Source organism: Marmota monax, unplaced genomic scaffold (assembly GCF_021218885.2).
Source record: "Marmota monax isolate L192 unplaced genomic scaffold, Marmota_monax_Labrador192_F-V1.1 WCK01_AAM20220418_F8-fsc00035, whole genome shotgun sequence".
In the NCBI taxonomy this organism is placed as follows: domain Eukaryota; kingdom Metazoa; phylum Chordata; class Mammalia; order Rodentia; family Sciuridae; genus Marmota; species Marmota monax.
The window spans coordinates 16,051,149-16,074,839 of NW_026691961.1; the positions used below are offsets into that span (position 1 = coordinate 16,051,149).

Here is a 23,691-nt window from a genome sequence, read left to right on the forward strand (position 1 = left end):
TGGATACAGAAGACAGAAGAAAATCTGAAGAAGCCTTCTTTCAGCTAACACTGACATTCAGAGTGAACATATCATGAGCTCATCGAAAGATCCAATGAACACTTTCTTTAAAAAATAAATACTTGTTTCATTTTAAGAAAATCCAATAGACAAAAATACTCTTGGAAAACACGAATCAGGAGTAATTTGTAGTATCAAAAGATTACATCATCTGGGCTGGGGCTGTAGCTCAGTTGGTAGAGTGCTTGCCTCGCACGCACAAGGCCTGGGTTCGATCCCCAGCACCACACACAAACAAAAAAAGATCACGTCCTCCAGAAAGAGACTGGTCCCAGGGCTCTTTTAAGCACCAAGGAGCACTCATGATTGCCATACGTAATTGAGGACCAGTATTCAGGGACTCCTGAGTTTACTTTTGCTTTCAAACCCTCTGAACTTGAAAACGGTTTCCTTTGCTACCAAGTTCCTCCTTCTCCATCTGGCACATACTGCCTGTCCCCCAAGTCTCCAGTGAGGCTGAACTAACAAGGCTTTTGAATTCTCACTTCCCTCTGTCTGCCCAGGGCTCCACCAAGGTCCTGGGAACAGGCAGTGTGGGTCAGCTGCTGCTGCTGCTGCTGCCAAGCCCCAGGGGCAAGCTCTGGGGTCTCACCCATATGGAGCTGTAAACCCAGAAGAGGATTCCACTAGTTTGCAACCTGCTGTTTGCCTACTGCACTTGACCCCTGCTTGTTACCATCCAGGCACCCAAGGTCACAGCAGCATTCCTAGAAAGCTGCAGAACAGATTAGGCCTGGTGGCCTTGAGGCCAGAGTGCAGACCTGCAAGGCAGCGAGGGGGAGGCACTTCAATATCCTCTCCTGGCTGCTCAAGAATGACATGCTGCTAACTGCTCCCCTTCATCAGCCCCTGGACGTCCCCCCAGAACAGCTCTCCCCTCCTTGCCCAGTACACAGCCAGGTCCCCTCTGCATACAGCTGGCTCGACATTAAAAATGTGACAGGAACGGCCAACTAGAGAGTTGGACTCTTACCCCCACAGGTTGATAAACTTATCCAAAGTTTGGGTGAGGAAGTTTCTGTTCCGTTTAACAGACCAAATGAGTTCTTTTAAGATTATGACTGATGGATAATGACGATGTCCAATAGTCTACAGACTTAAAGTGAGCCTCAGAGCTGCCAACACCCCCACAACCCAGTGCAAGGAGCCCTCTCCATCAGAGTTACCTAGGCCAAGTTAGGCAAAACTTAGTGTGCTGGGGATGCCACCTACAGTACCTAGGGTAAACTTCATGAGCGTTTGTTTTGGATCCAAGATATAGTGAGACTCTTCTTTCACGTCAACAATTGTGGCAAACTCTTTCACGTGCGTGGAGCTCGGAGCACCCAGCCTCTCTGCATATAACCAAAATAAATTGGAATCCAGAAGGTAGATGTTCAGGGTCTTGTTGGTTCTGCAGCTCAGGCCGGTGAAGGTTGTGCTGGCCACACCCACTTCAGGGAAGAGATACCTGTTCTCCTCAATGTGAGGAAGGGAGCTTGGGGCGGCGACCTCACATTTCTTCTCCAGGGAAGAGAATGCAAGGGTTGGGGTTTCAAAGACGCCTTGTTCAGAATCGATGAAGCTCACCACGCCCCTGTTTATGGTCCTGCAACATGCAGTGTAGTAGCTGAAAGGGCTATAGGAAGTTAAAAAATTGCTGCACTCCATGCTGTCTGAAGCTGCGTGGTAGAAGGTCTGCTCCTTGAGGTAGAAGGAATCCAGGGCTGCTGCCATCTCAAAGAAGCTGCACTGTGGCATGCTGGCCGAGCTTGGCCTGAGGCCCCCGGCAGTCTGGTTGACACACAGCTCACAGACATTGTGGGTCCTGGAGTAGGAGTGCCCCTGGGGCAGCACCACACTATTGCAGCAGGGGGACGCTGCCATCGGCGGTGTGTCCAGCAGTGGAGCTGGTGGCTGTGGCGCCAGGGACTGGAACATAGGTGTGTCCAGCCGCCGCAGGTGCTGAAGTAGACGCTCCACCACCTGGTCCCCGTGACAGTTGTTGTACTCCAAGGCCACTTCGGTGATCTGAAAGAAAGGGCAAAGCTGGTGAGAGGCCAGCAGATGCCTGGAAAGCACCCCTTTGGGTGGCGGCGGAGCCCAGGCTGGGAGGCCAGCCTCTGGGTGCAGCAGCCTTCCCAGACCTGCTCGGAGGCGGTGGTACTTTTCATGACATGCCATTCTAATGACGAGCAGTGAACACTTTTTTTTTTTTTTTGAGACAGAAGGGGTCCTGGAGATGTCTTAGCCCACTGTATGAGAGGAGAGGGAAGGGCTGAGCCCAGGACTTAAGTCCAGGCTGTCAAGGAATGGAAAGAGAAGTAAAATCCCTCAACTGCTAAGGGAGTGCACGCTCCGTTACACCAGAAGAACTCCTCCACAGGGTCTTCTTTCTACATCTTCATTAATGAGTCTAAAAACTGCCCAAGCAAGTGCATCAAAGTACTTCACATCAGGCTGGGCGCAGTGGCACATCCCTGAATCCCAGCAGCTCAGGAGGCTGAGGCCCAAGGATCTAAAGTTCAAAGCCAGCCTCAGCAACTTAGCGAGACGCAAAGCAACTCAGTGAGACCCTGTCTCAAAATACAATGTAAATAACAGTGGGTGACGTGGCTCAGTGCCCCTGAGTTCAATCCCCAGTAACAACAACAACAAAAACGTATTTCACAACATACACAATTCCATAAAGTCCTGTCTCACAGGAGGTCAGCAATCCAGCCCATTCTGAACCACACTCACTTATCTCACCTACCCTATAAGCCGACCTCTTCCTTGTCCTATACCACCTTCTCTGGGAAAATGGCAGCATCACGCAAGAAACTGGGCTGATCTTCAACTTCTCCCGTGTGGGCATCGCCTGCCTTAAACGCAGCCTGCTCTGACTTGGGCGTGCTTGGCAGCCCCTCCTGTCCACAGCCACTGCCTCAGTTCAGGTGCTCCACCTGAACTCAGACACCACCCTCTCCCTGCAGTAACTGAACCTTCACACTGCCCCACTCTATTTTCAAAAATACGATCCCAAGGTCGACAACACTCCTTGGCCAAATGACATCTAATGGGTCCCTACAACCTCTGGACGAACCCAACCTGACCCACTGGCCTTTCGGTTCTCTGTAGACCAGACCAGGCACCTTCACGATGCCTTGCCTTCACAGAGGCCACGACAGCGCCTCCCCGTCTTCCCAAGACTCTGCACTGGGTGGCTGCTCCAGCAAACCTCACTCTCTCTACCCTGGGACGAGCTGGCGTCCATGTCCACACCTCCAGGGCCACTACAGCCTTTCTAATCCCTCTTGCCCAGGCTTATTTATGGCTTATTTGCCATAGGCAGGGAACACATTTGATTTATCCTGCTAACCCTGGGGCTAGCACAGAGTCAAGCACCTGACAAATGTTCTGTTACCTACAAGGGTCAGCAATTTATATATACATATTTTTTCACAAGAGTCTTCCATTTCCAAACTGAGTATCTTTACCCGGTCTCTCTGACCCTTGTCCAGTTTTGTGAGAAAGAAGAAACAGTTATAATCCAAAAGCGTTTAATCTCTAGAGGAGTGTGTTTATTTGAATCAAATTTTGCTGTAGTTTGCTTAAAGGTGTTCAGTCAAGATTTTATTTCATGGGCTGGGGATTTAGCTCAATTGGTAAAGTGCTTGCTTCACATGCACAATGCCCTGGGCTCAATCCCCAGCACAAAATAAAAAAAATAAAAAAAAAAAGAAAATTTGTATTTATTTATTTCATTAGAAAAAAAGGATATGTGAGCACAAAACCATTCAATGAGTGCAACTCCAACTTGGAAAAAACAAGTTTTATAACAATATTTATAGACTTAACTCAAAACATACATACTGGGCTGGGGATATAGCTCCATTGGTAGAGTGTGTGCCTCGCATGCACAAGGCCCTAGGGTCCAATCCCCAGCACCCTCCAAAAAAGTATTTGTATACAAAAATGGCTTGAATAATTCTTGGCATAAAGAAAGATGGTTTAGATGATAAACAGGGTTTTCAATGGTTTTCCTTCCCCCACACACAGAAACTTCTCAGTCCTTTCTGGAGTCCTTTCACGGGCCCCTGCATTGACAGGTGGAGCCTCTGCGACCCACCCAGAGTCCGCTGCCTCTGTCCACCCCGGAACTGCGTGACATTCAGTGACACAATGGTGGGAAACTCCTTCCTCCTACTCCCAGCATCCCATAAAACTTCAAAACTTACTGACATCTTTTACAAAATATTCACAGAGGAAAGCGTTAATTACACTAAAGAGCAGAATTCCTAGTGTCTTCTTGTCTCATCTCTTCCATTTGTCTCTCTTGTCAGAAAGTACTGGTATGCAGCAATGTGCTCATGCACTGTGCTCCTATGAACTGGCTTCTGCATCTCACTGCTTTCCCAGTTCTGATGGTACCTCCACGTACCGTCTTGTTCTGTGGACCGTTTAATGTCATGTTTAATTCATTTAAACTGTTAGGGAAAACTTGGCAAATACCTTAAAATCTTTGTGCAACAGATGCTTTCTTCTCTCTTTCATCAGAGAAATGTGTAAGTCTGATGGCAATATCCATGCCTGTGCAGCAGACTCACGCCGTGACTGCCCCTGGGCTTGACGTGGCCATCCTACACGTGCCCTACCACGATGGTTCCCAACATCCTTTTCTGGCTCTCAAGCCTAGACCCTCCCCCTAGGAGGACTGCTCGCTTTCTTCTCAACAATGTAAGCTGCTGCGCTTCCTGCCCCGAAGTGGGCTTCCGGTGGTGAGGGGAGACAACGCTGCCTCCAAGCACACGCACAACTCTCCCCGGGGACTTGATGCCCACTCCCACCTCCCTCCGGCACCTGACTCACTGCTGCTACTGCCCAAGAGAGACACTGCTTGGCACCCAAGTTCAGGTTCTTACGCTTCTCACGTTTCTGGAACCCTGTTGCCATCTCTACGGTGGCAACCAGACTCTGAGGGTCACAGTCAGTACTGAAAGCCCTGGAAAAGCCTCCCAGGTAGGTCCTGTCCTCCACACGTCCTTCCAAGTCTTCCCCAGTGAGCACCCTCACCCCAGGCACCATGGAGCCCAACACTGAGACCCGCGCCGCCTCCCACCCCAGTCCCTCTGCCAACGTTCCTCCCCCTTAGCTCCCCTCAGCCCAGCAGTCTCCTGGCTGCCTGCAGAAGCCCGGCTCCATCACTCTCCCCCACAACCTCTCTAGGCCTCCACCTTCTGGAATGGTGTCCTCTCTCCTTTGATTCCTGCTGACCCAGGGCCTAGGGCTGACTGTCCTCTGTCCTGAGTTACGAGCAGGCTCTCGGTTCTCTACTGGACCCGTCTCTGGACCAAGACTGCTGCCTGCCTCCTTTCCCTGGGCCCCCAGCACAGTGCTCAACAAACACTGGCCAAACTGACCCCATCAAGGAGGGAAATGTGGACAGGTGTGTCACCTGCCTATGTAATTCATGATACTGGGAATACAGAAGCCACTTGGTTTTCAGTCACATCAATTATATTCTCAGTTTCAGGGAATTCACCTGCGACACAGGGACTGGACTGTGGGAGTCCATAACCACAGCTGCCCCTGGGTCGAAAGCCCTGCCTCTCCCACAACACCTGGTGGCTCCTAACACTGGACTTGGGGGAGGCCTGGTCACCAAAGGGAGTACCAGCTCCCAGTGCAGTTCCTCTGCGTAGCAGACTCTCTGAAGGGGGAATCTGACTGCTTGGCGTCCTCCACTGTTGGGTGGGGGGCAGAACTGCTCTGGTTCTCTCTCCTCTTCTCCCTCTGCGCCAGGGCAGTGGCGCTCACTCAGAAGCCCCCAGAAGGGACAATATCTCTAACAATGAGGCTCCAGAGCAGCAGCGCGTGCAGCCTGGCTGGAGTCCGAGTCCTGCCCTCCATCCCTCCAGGTGGGCACGAGTGGGGGAAGGAGCATCTGCCTGGCCTGGCCCGTGGCCCACGGCTGTCTAAAACTGGTTTTGGCCATTTAAGGGATCCTTGAGGAAAAGAAAAAAGATAAACCCCCAGTAAATCCAATTTAGCAATCCCAGGATGTCTCTGCTGATTGCTACTGCTCTCTCTTAGTGCCTCCAAACGATCCATGTGTAAAATAAACTCACAACCAGGGATGGCGAGTGCCCCAGGAAGAAAGCAGGAATGGGCGGAGAGGGCAGACTGGGGAGGGGGTGAAAACCACTCTGGCTCTCTGTGAGACAAGGAGGTTGAGGGTAAAAACAGAGTCCCAACATCACTACTGCTGCTCCCAGCTACTGGGCTGTGCACCTCTTTTCTGCTGACTCTAGGATGGCCAGGGCAGGCAGTCTGGCCAGCTGCCTCACAAGAGTGGCATTTCCTAGGCCACGCCAACTCCACTAAGTTCCCATCGCTCCTGCCTCAGGAAGGAGGCTTGGTCTTTCTCTGGAGGGGTGGTCTGATCTCCCTTCCCACCTACTCTCCCCAGACCTGAGCAGCTGTTCACAGTGTGGCCAGAGAGACTGGGGTGGTCCCTGTCCAAGGCACAGGCTCAAGTCCACTGAGAGGAGGGAGCACAGCCATGGACAGCCATTCCTGGCAGCCACTGGGCTATCAGGTCAACGCTCCTGGTCGTGGAGCAGAGAGGGCGAGCTAGTGGGTTCTGCCACCCTGCTGCCCCTGACCACGCCGCGGCTTACCTCATCTATTAAAGGGTGACTTTCGGCTAAGGGGTCAAAAGGTAGGAACAGAAAAAGTGCTGGTCCTTTCTTGAGCTCATTATGCAGCAGGAGACTCTTGCCTCCGTGGGGCCGCAGCCATCGGAAGAGTGTCTCGCGGTTCTCCGAGGCCCACTTGTAGATGTTCTCGGCTGTGTAGTTCAGGACCTCCCTGGGGAAGACCTGCGGAGGAGGAGAGCACAGAGGTTCAGGGGGCTGGGTGAGACAGGGCCACACCAGGGCGCACAGCGCCATCCTTCAGAGCCCACGCTGCCCCAGGAGTGAGCAACCGAGGGGCTGCCAGGTCAGCACCCCACCCACAAGACCTTGGCCACAGGGGCAGAGTGACAGTGGTGGCAGGAGTGCCTCCTCCCCTCAGACCCCAAAATAATCTCCCCTGCCTGATGGTGGCCACAAGGACCGCTACTAGCCCGTCCCAGGAGAGCTGTAAGACCTCACTATGCATCTAGAGAAGGACTGACTCCTCTGCAGGAACAGGAATTATGGAGTCAACAACTTGTTAGATTTTTACCGCAGTCCTGAAGGCCTGTCCCCAAGGCAGGGACAGAGCTCCTGTGAGGCAGAGGCTGCACCAGGTTGGCTCACAGGTCCCCCTTAGTGCCTGGAGGACCTGGCGCAGCAGGGACTCTACAGGCCTATGCATGGACCAGGTGGCCTGAACTTGGCCTGAACACGTACGTTCAAGGCTGTGGCTCACACCTTGTGCGAATACACGAAGCAAAGAGACACTCGGTTTTTGGCTTTGCTTTTCTACAACAACCAATATAGGTGAACATAAAGTCATTCCTTAAAAGTCCAGTGATATAACCCACTGGTGTCAAATGGAATTTCCAAAGAGGTGCTGTGGAGGATTTCACAATGAGATATTTGATACCCCTAAAATGGAAATTTAAGTATCCCCACAACGAAGATGTCCACTCTTTTGTGTTTTGCGTTACCATCCCCAAACGTGCCATTTGGTAGATGAAGACTACTGCTAAACCAACCAACCTTAAAAACTATGTGATTAAAGCAGAAACCTGGAGCTGGGCTGGGGCTCAGTGGTGGAGCGCCTGCCTTGCACGTGTGAGGCCCTGGGTTCCGTCCTCGGCAGCACACACACATACACACATAAGTATCTTTTTGAAGCAGTGAACCTGGTCTCTTTTACAGTATCGCCTCACGGCTGCACCTTTTTCCTCCATCCATCTAAAATTTCTTCCTCAGTACCCTTTACTATAAATAACTGTGATAGACTTAGGCCAGGAATGAAGAATGTAAGAAAATGACAGCTAGCAAAAGCAGATGGAGTCACAAGAAGCTCAGGCACAAGAAGAGTGGCGGGCATGGAGAGACCATGGCAGCAGTGGCGCTGAGGGGGCGTGGGAATCTGAAAACACTCAGACCCCATCATCAACAATTCTGCTGGGAGAGCACGAACATAAACTGAGTTTGAATATAAACTGCAAGAAGCGAGGCACAACATCTGGAATACTGGAGATACAGAGAAGCCAGGTGATGGGCAAGCAGGGGCCCCCAGACAGGGCCTGGCGGCACCTCTGAAGGCACATGACCCACTAGTTGAGCCACGGGAGCCCAGGCTTACAGGGGACAGGCCTTACTCTGAGTAAGGGCTATCAACCATCATATGTCCTGTAAGCCCCTGACACTGTCGATGAAGTCAGAGAGACAGAGAGCGCCCAAGAGCACCATCACCAAGCGCACGTCGGTGATGTGACTAAGGAAGCAGCCGTCGACAGAGAAGCACAGGACTGCGTAGGACACAGGCCAACGCTCAGAAACAGCTGAGTGGAGGCCACCCCACCAAAAAGCAAAAATATCAGGGAACAAAGGAGACAACAGAGAACCAAGGATCTCTAGGGTGAGAAGTCATCGACTTCTTCCTCTGACTGGACAACTTAAAAAATCCATTATGTCAGCAAAGGAGAAAAGCATGTCTCATGACCACCCTTCATAAAAGACAGGAATGAACAAAGAACACCCCTCGCCCAGTGGAAGCTCAACCTCTGTGAACAAGGGCCAGAGAAACAGAGGGATGCATTCCACCTAGAGGGAAACTAACCAGGCTACACTAAAATCTAGGAACATAAACAGAGAATTGCTGAGTATTACGCTCCTGAGCTCCTGAGCCCTATAATGCGTGGACTCTGACTCTGACCCAGGAGTGGGGTGCTGGTCTGCAGGTGCTTTCAGCCTGCACATAAGAGCACTCATGGGTCAGCCATTCTCACAGGAGCCTGTGGCCCACGCAAGTTAAGAACCACTGCTCTAATACAAACGCAATTTCAAAATACTTACAAGTGATGTGTTGAAATGTCTATGTAAATACACACTTCCAGAGTGTACTAAGGATACCAGTTTCGCAAGATGTTTATTTGTGATAACCCCAAATCGTACTGTTCCTAGGTAATCTGAAACAGAAAATTTTCCTTTATTAAAGAAAAGGCCTATGCCTCGACACCACCACAAACCCAATGATCACGTCCTGATGACAAGTCCCCTAGTGCAAGGCTCTTCCTGCTAACCTAGCCTAGGCAGGAAGGAGAAGGAGCTGTGGGAACCCTCCTCAGACACCGACTGCAACCCATCCAGCATCGCGTCTACCCCTGAGAGGAGCATCTCTCACATGGCTTGCACTGAGGAGCCTACTGCATCGTCTATGAGGCTCAGACCTGCCCCCCTGGCTCACAAGGGCCACCGCAGGGCCACGGTGCCTGCTATATTCTCGGGATGCTTCCCGTGGCTGGCTCCTTGGCCTCATTCATCTCCACTCCCACCTTCTTCAACAAGCCTTCCCTGACCACCCACCTCTCCTCAAACACCCAGGGAGGGAGTCCAAGGGGACTGTGGTCCCTCCCTGCTCAGGCACTTTCCTTAATTTTTCATAGCACTTATTCATATCTACACAATCTTATTCATTTATTTAGATTTTCCTTGGTCCAACTTCCTCTTCAGAACGTAAGTGCTGTGAAATATAAATCCTGTGAATGTTTACTGCCTGGGATATGTATATAAGAGACTGACAAACATTTATTAAGTGAGCAAATCTAGCATATACAATCAGTAAGAAAAAGAAAATGGTTAAGACAGGCAAACCACAGGAAAGGAAATATACATGGCTGATAATTGCATGGAAATGCACTCAGCTTCACACTATCTCAGGAAAGCAAAATAAAACAAAATGCCACTTTTTACTTCAAATAGCCCAAATTTAAGACATAGGAAATGTCAAGTGAGCAGGGAATGCTCCCATACAAGGCTGGCAGAATCGGGAAGGCGGGCACAGCCACGTGGGAGAGCAGCTTGTGGACTGCTTGCAATGAAGAGGGACACAGCCAGCAACCTCACATCTGTGCATCAGGTGCCTGCAGACGTGAGGAACTCCAAGGCAGAGGTATCGGCACTGCAGGAACAGATCTCGAAGACACATGTGACAGAAAAAACAAGTGAAGATGCCAAGCATACCTTTTATGTTAATAAAAAAGAACTCAACATTTGTAAAACAGTATTTTTCCTCATAGGTGCATATATTTAGAAATGTAAAAAACCTGAAAGGAAGGCGTGGTGGCATGTGCCCCTAGCCCCAGCTGAGGAAGGAGGCTGACTTGAGCCCTGGAGTTCAAGAACAGCCTAGGCAACACAGAAAAACCCTGTTTCAAAAAAACAAAAACAAATCAAAAAAGATTCTGAGCCAGACATGGTGGTACACTCCTATAATTCCAGCAACTTGGCAGGCTGAGGCAGGAAGATCTCAAGTTCAAAGTCAGCCTCAGCAACTTAGCAGAACCCATCTCAAAAAAATAAAAGGGGTGGGGATGTGGTTCAGTGGTAAGCACCCCTGGGTTAAACCCTCAGCACGCACACACACACACACACGATTCTGAAAGGTTAACAGAACTGGTTTGGTGTTGAGGGACAGAGATGAATGAGGACTTCTGGTGTGACACTTTTGACTTTCTTCCACAAAGCACATAACACTGTAATAGCTATGTGACCATGAAGTATTTAGTGTTAAGAAGGATAGATAAGATAGTGGAGGAAAAAGTACCTTCCTTCGTAACCCCTTTCTGCTCTATTAGCAGATGTTACACAAAATCGGTTCAACTTTAAGTTTACAAAGTCACATCCAAATGTCTACGGTAAAAAACACAAAGGTAGTAAACACAAGCAATCTCTGGTTCAATCTTGAGTCCATCCTCCTGGCAATGACACCTTGCTTCCCTTGGGAAGGAGCAGCTGACAGCACGAGGTGGGAGTGATGTCCACCTTCTGCCACCGTGGATACTCTTCAACACAAACGTGACGAGTAGTTTAAAATGGCACAGAAGAAGTAGCAGAAAAATGAGCCAAAAATCAGAGACTGATGGCCTGTGGTGAAGCAGGGCTGAGAGGCCTGGTGTCCCCCGGTGGGTTCTGAGGGGGCCCTTGCTGCAGTAACGATAACCCTAACTGTGCTGCAGGAGAATCTGGAGCCAGAGGGTGAGGGAGAGAACCCACCTGAGCAACTGGAAAGCGCCGCCCCCCCAAATGGGTGCTGTCGAACAGGACAGGCAGGACTGTCTGTAAATGCCAGAAATCTCCTTCACAAATGTGTTTCTCACAGTGGCATAAATCGGCAATTCGGAGACTACTACTTTGTTTTTTATTTTGTGAGTAAATGTATTATCAATGATGAGCTCCAGGGTTCTCACTGAGGGAGTAAGAAGGCACACAGGAGAGGGGCTGGGTTGTGGCTCAGTGGCAGAGCACTTGACTAGCATGTGTGAGCCAGTGGGTTCAATCCTCAGCACCATATGCAAACAAATAAAAAATGAATGTACATCAACAACTAAAAAATAATAAAAAAAAAAAAGGCGGCGGCACATGGGAGAGGGAATGCAAAGTGAATGCTGTGGTGCCAGAATGGAAGCAGAGAGTTATATAAACGAGGATGCCTAAAGTACCTGACAAGCGACCTGGAAGTGCACATGCAGGCACACACGCACGCAGGTACTGCCTACTGCTGCCTGATGAGAAGACCTTAAAGCAAGGTCACCCAACCCCAACTCTTGCTTTCCAAACACCATTCTCTAATAAAAGGAAAGGCTCTCGGTGAGGAGACTGGTTCCAGAGCTGGGACCAGGGAAGTACAAGCCTGAAATTTCTTGTATTAAAACAAAGAAGTGCTTATAAGAGATGGGGGCTTGAAAAACATACATTGGAGAAAAGGGCCTTTTTCAAAAACGGTGCTAGAACCAGGCAGGTTGGCGCACACCTATAATCCCAGCAGCTTGGGAGACAGAGGCAGCAGGACTGCAAGTTCAAAGTCAGCCTTGGCAACTTGGCAAGCCCCTAAGCAACTCAGTGAGACCCAGTCTCAAAATAAAATATGGGGATGTCAAACCCCATAAACAAACAAACAAAAAGGTACTAGAAAACTGGTTATCCACATGTAGAATAAGACTAGACCCCTACCTCTCACCCTGCACAAAAGTCAACTTCAAATGGACCAAAGACCTAGGAGTTAGATCAGAAACTATGCAACTCCCAGAAGAAAACGTGGGTCAACACTCCAGCTTTTAGACACAGGCAGTGACTTTCTCAATGGGACCCTTAAAGCTCTGGAAATCATGCCAAGCATTAACAAATGGGATGGCAGCAAATTAACAGCTTCTGCAGGGCTGGGGTTGTGGCTCAGTGGCAGAGCACTTGCCGTGCATGTATAAGGCACTGGGTTCAATCCCCAGCACCACATAAAAATAAATAAATAAACTCAGGGTACTGTGTCCATCTACAACTAAAAAAATATATATTAAAAAAAAAAGAAAGCTTCTGCACAACAAAGAAAACAATTAGGAATGTGAAGAGAGAACTTACAGGATGGGAGAAAATCTTTTCTAACTACTTTCTAACAGAGGATTCATATTTAGAATATATGAAGAACCCCAAAGATTTAACATCAAAAAACCACATAACCCTTTAAATAAATGGGCAAATTAAATAAACAGACACTTCTCAAAAGAAGAAATACAAATAGCCAATAAATGTACAAAAAATTTTTCAGCAACATTAGCAACTAGGGAAATGCAAATCAAAAAACTACACTGCACACCTCACATCAGTCAGAATGGCAGCCACTAAGAATGATAAAGAAAAGTGCTGGAGAGGATGTGGAGAAAAAGAACACTTTTCCGCTGTTGGTGGGAGTGTAAATTAGTACAAGCGCTATGGAAATCAGTATGGAGGGTCCTCAAAGACTAGGCCTGCAAGGACCATATGACCCAGTTACACCACCCTTCAGCATTATCCTAAAGAATGAAAGTCAGCCTACTAGAGTGACACATGCCTACCCACGTTTACAGCAGCACGATTCACAACAGCCGAACTATGGGACCAGCTTAGGTGTCCATCGATGGATGAATGGATAAAGAAAATGTGGCATATGTACACAGGGGAGTTTTTATTCCACCGTAAGGAATGAAATCATAGCATCTACAGGTAAATGGATGGAACTAGAGACCATTATGTCAATGAAATCAGTCAAACTCAGAAGGTCAAAGGTCATATGTTTTCTCTCATATGTGGAGGCTAGAGAGGAAAAAATAAAAGAAAGGTGAGGAGGAGGATCTCACGAAAATCAAAAGGAGAACAACAACAAAAAAAGGAGATCAACAGACAAAAGGGACCAGAGGGTGGAAGGAGGGGAGGGAGGGGGGAAGTGCTAGGGAGTGATATTGGCCAAATTATCTTGTCATACTGTGTGCATATATGAATATGTAACAACAAATCTCATCATTATGTATCACTGTGGTGCACTAATAAAAAATGTGCAAAGAGAAAATAAGATCTAGGATGAAAGTAGATGGACTTATCCAGGACACCAGAGCCAACCCAAGGCATTCCTAATGGTCAGTGCTGGAACAATATGAATAAAATAAAAAGTGACGGCACTAAGGTGAAATAAACATCTGTCTCCATAAGACTATTACTAAGGGAGAAGAGTCAGCTTGTTTTCCCCAGTGCCAGGGCACTCTACCACACAGATACACTCCCAGCCATGTTGTTGTTGTTATTATTTTGCAGTGCCAGGGATGGAACCCAGGGCCATATGCACACTAGGCAAGTGCTCTACCACTGAGCAACACTCCCAGCCACCCAAGGTATTTATTAATTACAAAGGAAAAGACAGTAAATTCTCACTGGAGAAACCCAGCAGACACTACCTTAATTAAGTGATGAAGGTTAATACCACCAGTAGAAGATACGCTGACATAATGAACCTTTGAAAGTGGCAGGAGAGGATATATTTCTGTGGCATTCTTGGAAAAACGCACACCCTTGTGCCAATCCACAAGAAAGCATTAGACAAACCAGAACTGGGGGACTTTCTATAAAATACCTAAGCCGTGTTCTTCAAAAGTGTCACAGTCTCCCAGCATCTTGAGAGGCTGAGGCAGGAGGATCATGAGTTCAAAGTCAGCCTCAGCAACTTATCGAGGCACATAGCAACTCAGTGAGACACTGTCTCTAAATAAAATACAAAACGGGGCCAGGGATGTAGCTCAGTGGTTGAGCACCCTTGGGTTCAATCCTCAGTACCAAAAAAAAAAAAAAAAAACAAACGTGTCAACACTCATGAAAGACAAGGAAAGACAGAGGAATTGTCAGAGGTCAGGTGACTAAGGAGAAAAACTAACCAACTGCGATGTGAGATCCCAGATGGCATCCTGTCTGTTTTGATACTAGTGGAAACACCGGGAAAATTCAAATACGGACAGAAGTGTAGTTAACCGTACTACAGTGATGCTAATTTCTTACCTTTTACAAAAGCCACACATCTGTGTTTATTTCTTAGTTTTTACAAGATCACCATACCACATAAATGAACACATGTCAATAATCCCCATTATATTATTATTACAGCTTGGGGAGGCAGGTAATCAGGGAAATCTCTGCTCAATGTCTACAGCCTTTCTGTTAAGTATAAAAGTAGTTCCTGATTTAATCTTTTTCTTTTGGTGGTGCTGGGGATCAAAGCCTTGTGCCTGACAGGCAAGTGCTCTACCACCAACTCTTATTATTATTTTTTTTTAATGGTACAACATGTGCCATTTCCAGGGCTGTCATAGAAAAAGCAAGACCTAAGAAACGCTAAGACTTGGTAGAACCTAAACATCACTGTTCAGAGGAAAAGGCTGGACATTGGTGGACAGCCACAGTTAAAACGCAAGAAAAAGCAGCCAGGAAGGACACTCATTTGACAGTCTGCCAAAGTCACCAACTGGTCTACTGGAGCAGAGGAATAAGAAGTGACAGCCTGGCCCCCAAAGCTGAACGAGGACATTTAAAAATCATTTTAACCCCATTAACAAGAATGGACAGTCTGCCTGCACAAAACAATCCTACCACACTCACACACTGAGTTTCAAACCCTGTTTTTTCATAGGTAAAGAGATGGACAAAAATCACACCTGTATCGAAGTTCCTGTTACAGTGGAAATCCTGTGGTCTCATGAGAACAAAGAGTGCGTGGTTAGCAGAGCAGGCTCACAGTGCAAGGGGGATGCAAGGAGACAACACTCCCTGCCCGCGGCCAGAGCACCTCCTGGGAGAGGGGGGCACTGGTCCTTCCACAATAGGGGTCTTTTTTAAAAAAATATTTTAATATTTATTTTTCAGTTTTCGGCCGACACAACATCTTTGTTTGTATGTGGTGCTGAGGATAGAACCCGGGCCGCACGCATGCCAGGCAAGCGTGCTACTGTTTGAGCCACATCCCCAGCCCAACACAATAGGGGTCTTGATCATTTACAAAATAAATCCTTTTGTCCTAAACATAATGAGGCTTCAATATTTTAAGAACTTTGAGTACTGTGAATAACTTAATTTAAAAAGTTCTCAATATAATTCATTCACCTGATAACATGCCAGCTTGAGATCTCTACTAATCACTGTGACAGGCAGCGTCAAAGAGCACTGTGAGGGGCTGGGTGGTGACCCGGTGAGTGTTCAGGGGTGAGCACTTGCCCGGCACGTGTGAGGCAATGGGTTCGATCCTCAGCACCACATAAAAATAAATACATAAAGGTACTGTGTCCATCTACAACTAAATTTTTTTTTTTTTTTTTAAAGAGAGAGCACCGTGAGCTGAGCATGGTGGTGCACATCATAGCCTCAGCAAGCAGGGAGGCTGAGGCAGGGAGGGTTGCGAGTCCAAGACCAACCTCAGCAACTTAGTGAGTCCCTACGCAACTCAACAACTCCCATCGAAGGATGTACCTGCAGGGGACGGTGCATCCATCTTATTACAGAACTGCTTTCCCCTGAAGTCCACAGCTGCACTGTCTAGGTGGCAGCCTCAAGCCACATGTGGTACTGAGCCCTTGAGATGCAAACAATGAGGAACTAAATCTATTTAATTTTGAAGTGACGATTTAGCTGTTGGAAAACCTTTCTGTTTAAATCAACTTGGGTATGTCAGACTTTTATCAAATATAAGTTTTATAAAACCTAAATATACATAAAGTATTTCCAATAAAAATTTGGTGTTTAAGTTGAGATGTGCTGTTAAATGTAAAGTATAAAAGCATAAAATACGGGGCTGGGGTTATGGCTCAGAGGTAGCATGCTCGCCTACCATGTGTGAGGCACCGGGTTTGATCCTTAGCACCACATAAAAATAAAATAAAGATATTGTGTCCACCTACAACTAAAAAATAAATAATTTTAAAAAAGCATAAAATATTTTTTTAAAGACTGAGTTCAAAAACTAAAATAAGGTAACATCTCAATTTGATACTGATTACATGTTTAATGACAATCTAGATATAATAGGTTAAACAAAATACATTATTTCACCTGTTTCATTTTAATTTCTAATTGAAATTAACTATGTAATTCATATTATATTTTCACTGGACTATGCCAGGATAATAATGATGAAAAAGCAAGATTTGTTTATGTCAGGAAGAAAATTAGAAATAAGTTACTTCTCTCAGAGGCCTACGGCACCTGGTATAGTAAAAGTGAGACCTGAAAGAACAGACACACGCCAGCACTGAACAGGGTGAATGTGCAGGAGACTTCTGTGTGAGCTAAGTTCTCAGGGACCATGGAGTTTCAGGACAAGAAACACACCCGTAGAGATAACTGCTGACACAAAACTAAATACAGCTAGATTGAGTCACATGACATTTAATCAGCATGACCAAGAAACCACTAAGTCCCTGGGGAAACTTCTCTACTTTTACACTGGGAAACAGTGACATTCCAATAGACCAACAAGTACCATGCACTACAGTGCCATCCATCTGCTTGGAAACAATCCTTACCTTATCCTATACTTTCAGTCATTTTTATTAATTTTCTGCTTCCCCACTCTTCTTTCCCAGGTTTTGGACAAGTTAGAAAAAGGGAAAACAAAGAATTATATACAAAAAAAAAAAAAGAATGAAAAACCACTCCACTAACATTTCTAAGCACTTCCTTAGTGATCCACGTTTCCAATGCTTCATAACCATTTACTGGATGATGACTTCATCACTTCCAATGATAAATACATCCATCAACTTGGAAAAACTTTCAAAGGCCTAAACAGAATACGAAAATCCTTGTTTTCAAAGTTTAAACTATTGCTATTATTGCACTTCCCCCTAGAAATGTGACTCTGAGGCTCATACATTTTCTAAACTCTTCATATAAAGCACAAGGCAATCATCTAGGAAAAAAAAAAAATCCTGGCACCTGGGCACCACAGGCACATTCTGGTGCTTGCCAAGACACTGCTAAATAAACACGTGACATCTTAGCCATGAGTTTCTTTCTTGTAAGTTAAGCATGAGAGAAAGAGCAATGTAGTTCCAAATAAATTATTTTTTTGATAAAAGAAACAACAGAGCCATAAATGCATTGTCACATATATTTAAGGTCACAGTAAAATGTATATCAACTGTTTGTTCTCATTTAACAAATACCAAAACAATAGTAAATCAGTCAATTCAAATACTTCCCTTGTATACATTTCAATTAAATTCCTTTCTTTTTGCTGTCAGGGAAGATAAGACTTCACAGAAGATAAACCTTGTCAGCGTAGACAGCCTCCTCCACTTGCTGCTCTCAGGTTCCTCTGTTCTAAGGGATCAGTGTATGAACCCGAAGACCAGTGAGGAGTCAGGGCTGGGCTGTGGGCATAGCAGGATGCCTGCTAGTAACCTGGCTTGTTCTCAGGAGACCCAGTCCCTGCCTGTGGGAAGTTCTCATTCGGAAGGCATCACTAAAGCCCAAGGGAAAACGGGAAGCCAGCCCGAGGTGCTGAGTGAGGACAGCCGACTAACGCACAACAGGAGTTCCAAGAAGGGGGTCGGTGGTAAGAACACCTCCTTTTGATGCCCACGGGATGTGAGATGTCATGCCTGCTAGGCAATATGGAATCAATCCCCAGGACTTCAGCTAGGCCTTGACAAATTAGCAAGGGGGATATTAACCAGAGAAAGGCATTACATTTAAAGCAGCTCCACAGGCAAGGCCAGGAGGGAAGCACCATATTGTGCCACCAGCCTCATCCCAGTGAAGCACAGTGGCCAGAGGCAGAATGCAGCAGGGCTGAAGAGGTGAGCTCTGGAGCACGGGTCTACTCCCACCTCAGCTCCTGCATTTACTGCTGTGTGACCGTATTAGTTTCCTGTCACTGCAATAACAAATTACCACAGACTTAGTGGTATAAAACAACATACATTATCTTAACCTTCTGGAGATCAGAAGACTAAAATGAGTTTCATGAGCTGAAATCAACCCTGCCCTGTCAGCAGAGCATGATCCTTCTGGGGGCTCTAAGGATAATCCATTTCCTGGCCTTTTGTAGCTCCCAGAAGTTGCCCGAATTGCTTGGCTGCAGCCCCCTTCATCTTCAAAGCCAGAGAGGACGGCTAGACAAGTCACATCACTCTGACATTGTTCTTCTGGCTCTCAATTCTGCTTTTAAGAATCCTTTCTATACAATGGAAATAGTCCCTAGATAGCCCTGGGAACTCTCCCTACCTCCAGGTCAATTTGTCAGCAACATAATTCCTCCTTGCAGCTTAACAAATTTATAGGTTCTCTTTTATGGGAAGTTGTCATTCTGCCTACCACCTTGACCCCTGAGTAAGTTAACAACCTCCTCAGAAGCTTAGTTTTCTCATCTGTAAACAGTCCCTACTTCAAAGAGTGATGGTAAAGATGGGGGCAAAGTGCCATCATGGAGGTGCTCAAGTATCAGCTTGTCATGTACAACTGGTGCTAGGAGTCTCTTTTTTGGCCTTAATTCTTACCTAGCAGCATTTTAAAAGCTTCAAAAATAAGTCATAATGGAAGTAAGATTATTTCTCATGAGCTGAGCATGGTGGTGCACACCTATAATTCTAGCCACTCAGGCTGAAGCAGGAGGATCCCAAGTTAGAGGCTAGCCTCAGCAACTTGGTGAGGTTCTCAACAACTTAGTGAGACCCTATCTCAAAATAAAAAGTAAAAAGAGCTGGGGACATTGCTCAGTGATAAAGCATTCCATTCCTGGGTTCAATCTCTGCCACCCCCCGACAAAAATCTATGAAATGTGAGAATTCTGTAGCTAACATAAATGCAATGTAGTTCAAAAGTCGGCTTTAGGAACAGGCACTGTGGAATTGCTAACGTGTTTATTCTAATGTATTAACAAGCACCCAGAGGCTCTTAGAACAAAGGCGGACAGTTTGAAGACTTCCCTCTATGAGTGAGAACTACAATAACCAATGAGATTATCTGAGAACACCACGTGGTCCTAGACCCTGTTCCACTTAGAGAGCATTGTTAAGACCAAGGCCTTGTCTATAGATTCAAGGAGCCCAAAAAAATAGATGAAGTAATCTCTGAGTCAGCTTTGCTTGGTAGTCCTGTTTTCTCAAAGCCTTTAAAAAAACATTACACACTGCAAGAAGACCTACCTCCAGACCTCTTGATGTTGTGTAAAATTTGAAAACTGAACAGAAAATACTCCAGAAAAGCTTTATTCATGAGTAAGGCTATGGAGCAGGACACCAGCAACCATAGCAGCAGTAGACGCCTCTTGGTGGAGCAGAGGGACCCTACAATGCAATCAATTAATTCCTCTTGGAAAAAAAAAAAAAAATCACTAGAACAGTAGATTGTTTCTCAGTATCTGGGGAGATTAGTTCCAGGACTCCCCACCTCTAGGATGCCAAAATCTGAGGATATTCAGTCCTCTCAGTAAAATGGCACAGCTTTGGCATATAACCTGTATACACCTTCCCATGTAAATCATCTTTAGATTACCTAGAATGCCTAATATAAATGGTATTTATATTAATGTTATAGTATATTGTTTAGGAAATCGTGACAAGAAAATATCTGTACATGTTCAATACAGATGGAATTTGTTCATTTAATTTTTTTCTTAAGACAGAGTCTCTTACTATGTTGCCCAGGCTGGCCCTGAACGCCTGGACTCAAGTGAATCTCTTGTCTCAGCTCCTTGAATAGGAAATTTTTTTGAAATTATTTTTGATCCTTAGTTGAATCTAGGAAACAAGAGGGCCAACTGCATTTCCCAAAGATGATACTTAAAGAAACTAATGCCACACGGTTTCCTTGTCAACTCCATTTAGAAATTCCCAAGGGAGAGGGCAGCTTATATTACCTTTAGGTAAATCGGCCTGTCTTCAAGGTGACATTGAGGTACCATCTGAATTTTAATTAATTCATTAGGATGTCAAGGACAATGAGAAGCCAGTGGAGAGAAAAATCTAAGAGTGGACCAGGCAGGGGCTCCACAGCCTTGGTGTAGCGATTCCCATACATTCTGTGAGCAGCCCTGAAGGCCAGGCAGGAGGAAATGCAGTGGTAGTATGGGGTAGGACCCACAGGACTTTTTCTGTGGGCAATGGGGACTGAACTCGGGGTCCTCGACCACTGAGCCACATCCCCAGACCTATTTTGTATTTCAAGGTCTCACCGAGTTGCTTAGCACCTTGCTGTTGCTGAGGCTGGCTTTGAACTCACAAACCTCCTGCCTCGGCCTCCCGAGCCACTGGGATTATAGGCATGTGCCACCGCGCTCAGTTCCAAATGACTTTTAAAACCCCAGTTAAAATTTTTTCTCAAGTGTCCTTTAATAATCATTCATTGGGGCTGGGGTTGTAGCTCAGTGGTGTAGAGTGCTTGCCTCACATGTGTGAGTCACTGGGTTCAATTCTCAGCATCACATATAAATAAATGAATAAAATAAAGGCCCATCAACACTAAAAAATATTTTTAAAAAATAATCATTCGTTGACCTTTTTAGCTACAACTATGGTCAAACAGACTATTAGAGCGATAGAACCAGAAGGACCCTGGCTTCAAGGCGCTCAGCACACACTGTCTGAGCACGTCACTCCTCTTCCGCCTGGAGAAAGCCTCAGTGGCAGCAGGTGTTGCTGCTACAGGGAGGGGACAAGGAAGACACCCAGGGCGGGTCAGTGACTTGATTCCTATACAGATGCTATTTGGGGGGAAGGGTTACTGGGGTTTGGAACCCCTCCCCCAAAAGAAGTGCTTAAACACTGAGCCACATCCCCAGCCCTTTTTTGTATTTTTATTTTGAGAGAGGGTCTCGCTAAGTTGCTGAGGCTGGCTTTGAACTCGTGGTCCTCCTGCTTCAGCCTCCAGAGCCACTGGGATGACAGGTGTGTGCCACTGCGCCCGGTTGTACAGATGAATTCTAAAACAAAGTATTACAGACTTTAAGACTACTACTTCACTCACACAAAAAGTATCTCATGGTTTGGCCTTAAAAAACAGGCACCATCCTTACCTTCACCCTCCCCAAACTTTCAGATAGACAAACACAACAGAGAAAAGTCAAATATTAGGCTTCAAGCTTACAGACCCGACCGTAGCAGACAAAGGCCAAGGCAAGGCACTGGAGGCTTCCAGCCACTGTCTCACACACCCCACCCCGGGCTGCTCTGCTGCGCATCGCTGTTGTAGGTCAGATGAAAAACAAGATCAAAATTTGCTGCAGATTTTCTTTTTCAAAACCATCGCCAGGGACTGGAGCGGAAGCTCCGTAGAGGAGCACTGGCCTCACGCGTGTAAGGCTGTGGGCTCACCCTCAGTGCTGCGGCTCCTCCTCAGAACACCACAGCAACAAAACCGCCACATCATCGCAGAAATGTGTCAACAGTTTACTAGCACATAATTCTATAGGAAATAATGAAATAATTGTAAGATGAGGGGGGAAAAAACCAAGCAACTTAAAAAAACGAGCCCTTAGGCCGGGGACAGAGCTCAGTTGGTAGAGTGCTTGCCTCGCACGCACAACGCCCTGGGTTCAATCCCCAGCATCACAAACAGGAAAAGAAAAATGAGCCCTTTACCAAATTTTCTTTAGGTAAACAAATTGTGAAGGCTTCTGCGCATATGAAACAGTTCCAAGAAGAGCAGGCTCCCCAGTCGGGCAGAGCGGAGGACGAGAAAGGGGTACCCTTCAGGCTCAGGAAACACAACGACTATCATTCAGGATTGTGACGTGATCACACACTACCAAGAGACCCGTAGACCTACTAGGAAAAATGAAAGGAGAGTTTGAGTAAATGAGGGATCACACTGTGAGCCTACAAAAGGAAGCTGAATGTTACGATCATGTCAACTATCTTCAAGTCAATTTAGACATGTAATTTAATTACAACCAAAATGCAGTCAAAGGCATGGATGTATAAAAAGAATATCCCACAAAACACAAGAATTAAAGGAAGTGGAGTCCACGGTTTACCACAGAATAACAGTTTATGAAGCAAGAAATTCAATTACATTCATTCATCTAAAAATAGACATCGAGACCAAGAGAAAACAAAGGAACAGGCTGGACTGTGTGGAAGTAGGGACTCTGGTAAAGCAGGTATCGCCAAGATGAGGGAGAAGGGAAGCATCATTTTGTAAATGGTGCTAATCGATTAGCCAACAAGAAGGATGGGGGAAAAAAATCAAGAGCTGTACATCTTGAGTTAAAATAGCCAGGTAGCGCACTATGTAAATAACTTTCACATTTAAAAAAGAAAAAAGTTTTTTTTTAGGGAAAAAAAAAATTAATAAAAAGAACCAGGGATTTAAAACATGAAAATATACAATTTCTACATGAAGAATAATGATTGAACCAGGCACAGCAGGGCTCACCTCCAATCCCAGCTACTTGGGAGGCTGAGGCAGGAGGATCATAAGTTTGAGGCCAGCCTCAGCAACTTAATGAGAATCTGTCCCAAAATATAAAATAAAAAGAGGTGGGGATGTAGCTAAGGGTAGAGTGTCCAACACTAGAGGCTGGGGGGGGGGGGGAGGAAACAGAAGAAGAAAGAAAAAAAGGGTGGAGGAGTAGAAAGAGAAGAGGAGGAGGAAGATGAAGGAGGAAGAGAAGGAGAAAAAGAAGCTAGGAAAATAATGGACAGAAATATAACCAAGTATTCCTACTCACACCACCTGCTACCGACAGACCAGCATCAAGGCTGAGTGAGATCCACAAGTAAAGGATACCAGTAATTGAGAGGAAAGGAAATAATTAAAATGTTATAATGTGGAGATGGAAAATGAATTTCCCCTAATTTTCTTTATTGTAAAGATATTCAACAAACAGCCTAGAGGCAGCAGTAAAGCACCACAGAATCAGACCTTGCAACTCAGCCTTGGCATCCCCAGGGACATCCCTTACCACACAATACGGCACCCAGACATGGTGCTTCATCTGTGGCACAGTGTCAAATTCTTTGTAGACTGATGGCCAGCTGGCTTCAGGAAACAAATGAACAACTCAGAAAGGTCCTGGCCACTTCTAAGGCAACTCTGAAGAACCATTAAATCGGGCTGGGGAAGTGGCTCCATGGTAGAGCACTTGAGCCCCCGAGTTCCCTCTCCAGCATGGTTAAAACAAAACCAAACCATCAAGCGCGGGGAGAGTACGCGCATGTGA

The 23,691-nt window shown here is 46.3% G+C and overlaps 1 protein-coding gene and 1 non-coding gene across 4 annotated transcripts in view; one reads left to right on the top strand and one right to left on the bottom strand.

The window, feature by feature from the left end:
- Txndc11 (thioredoxin domain containing 11) overlaps positions 1-23,691 on the bottom strand; it is a 61,566-nt gene that overhangs the window by 9,873 nt on the left and 28,002 nt on the right. For all 3 annotated transcript variants that reach the window (XM_046445706.2, XM_046445724.2, XM_046445715.2), the window contains 3 exons: positions 9,039-9,151; positions 6,702-6,902; positions 1,278-2,070 (listed from right to left, as the gene is read on the bottom strand). In XM_046445706.2, the coding sequence (XP_046301662.1) occupies positions 1,278-2,070; positions 6,702-6,902; positions 9,039-9,151 (1,107 nt within the window). The remainder of the gene's footprint in view (positions 1-1,277; positions 2,071-6,701; positions 6,903-9,038; positions 9,152-23,691) is intronic.
- Trnaa-cgc (transfer RNA alanine (anticodon CGC)) lies at positions 218-290 on the top strand. The gene has a single exon. It is a non-coding gene; the product is annotated as a tRNA-Ala (tRNA).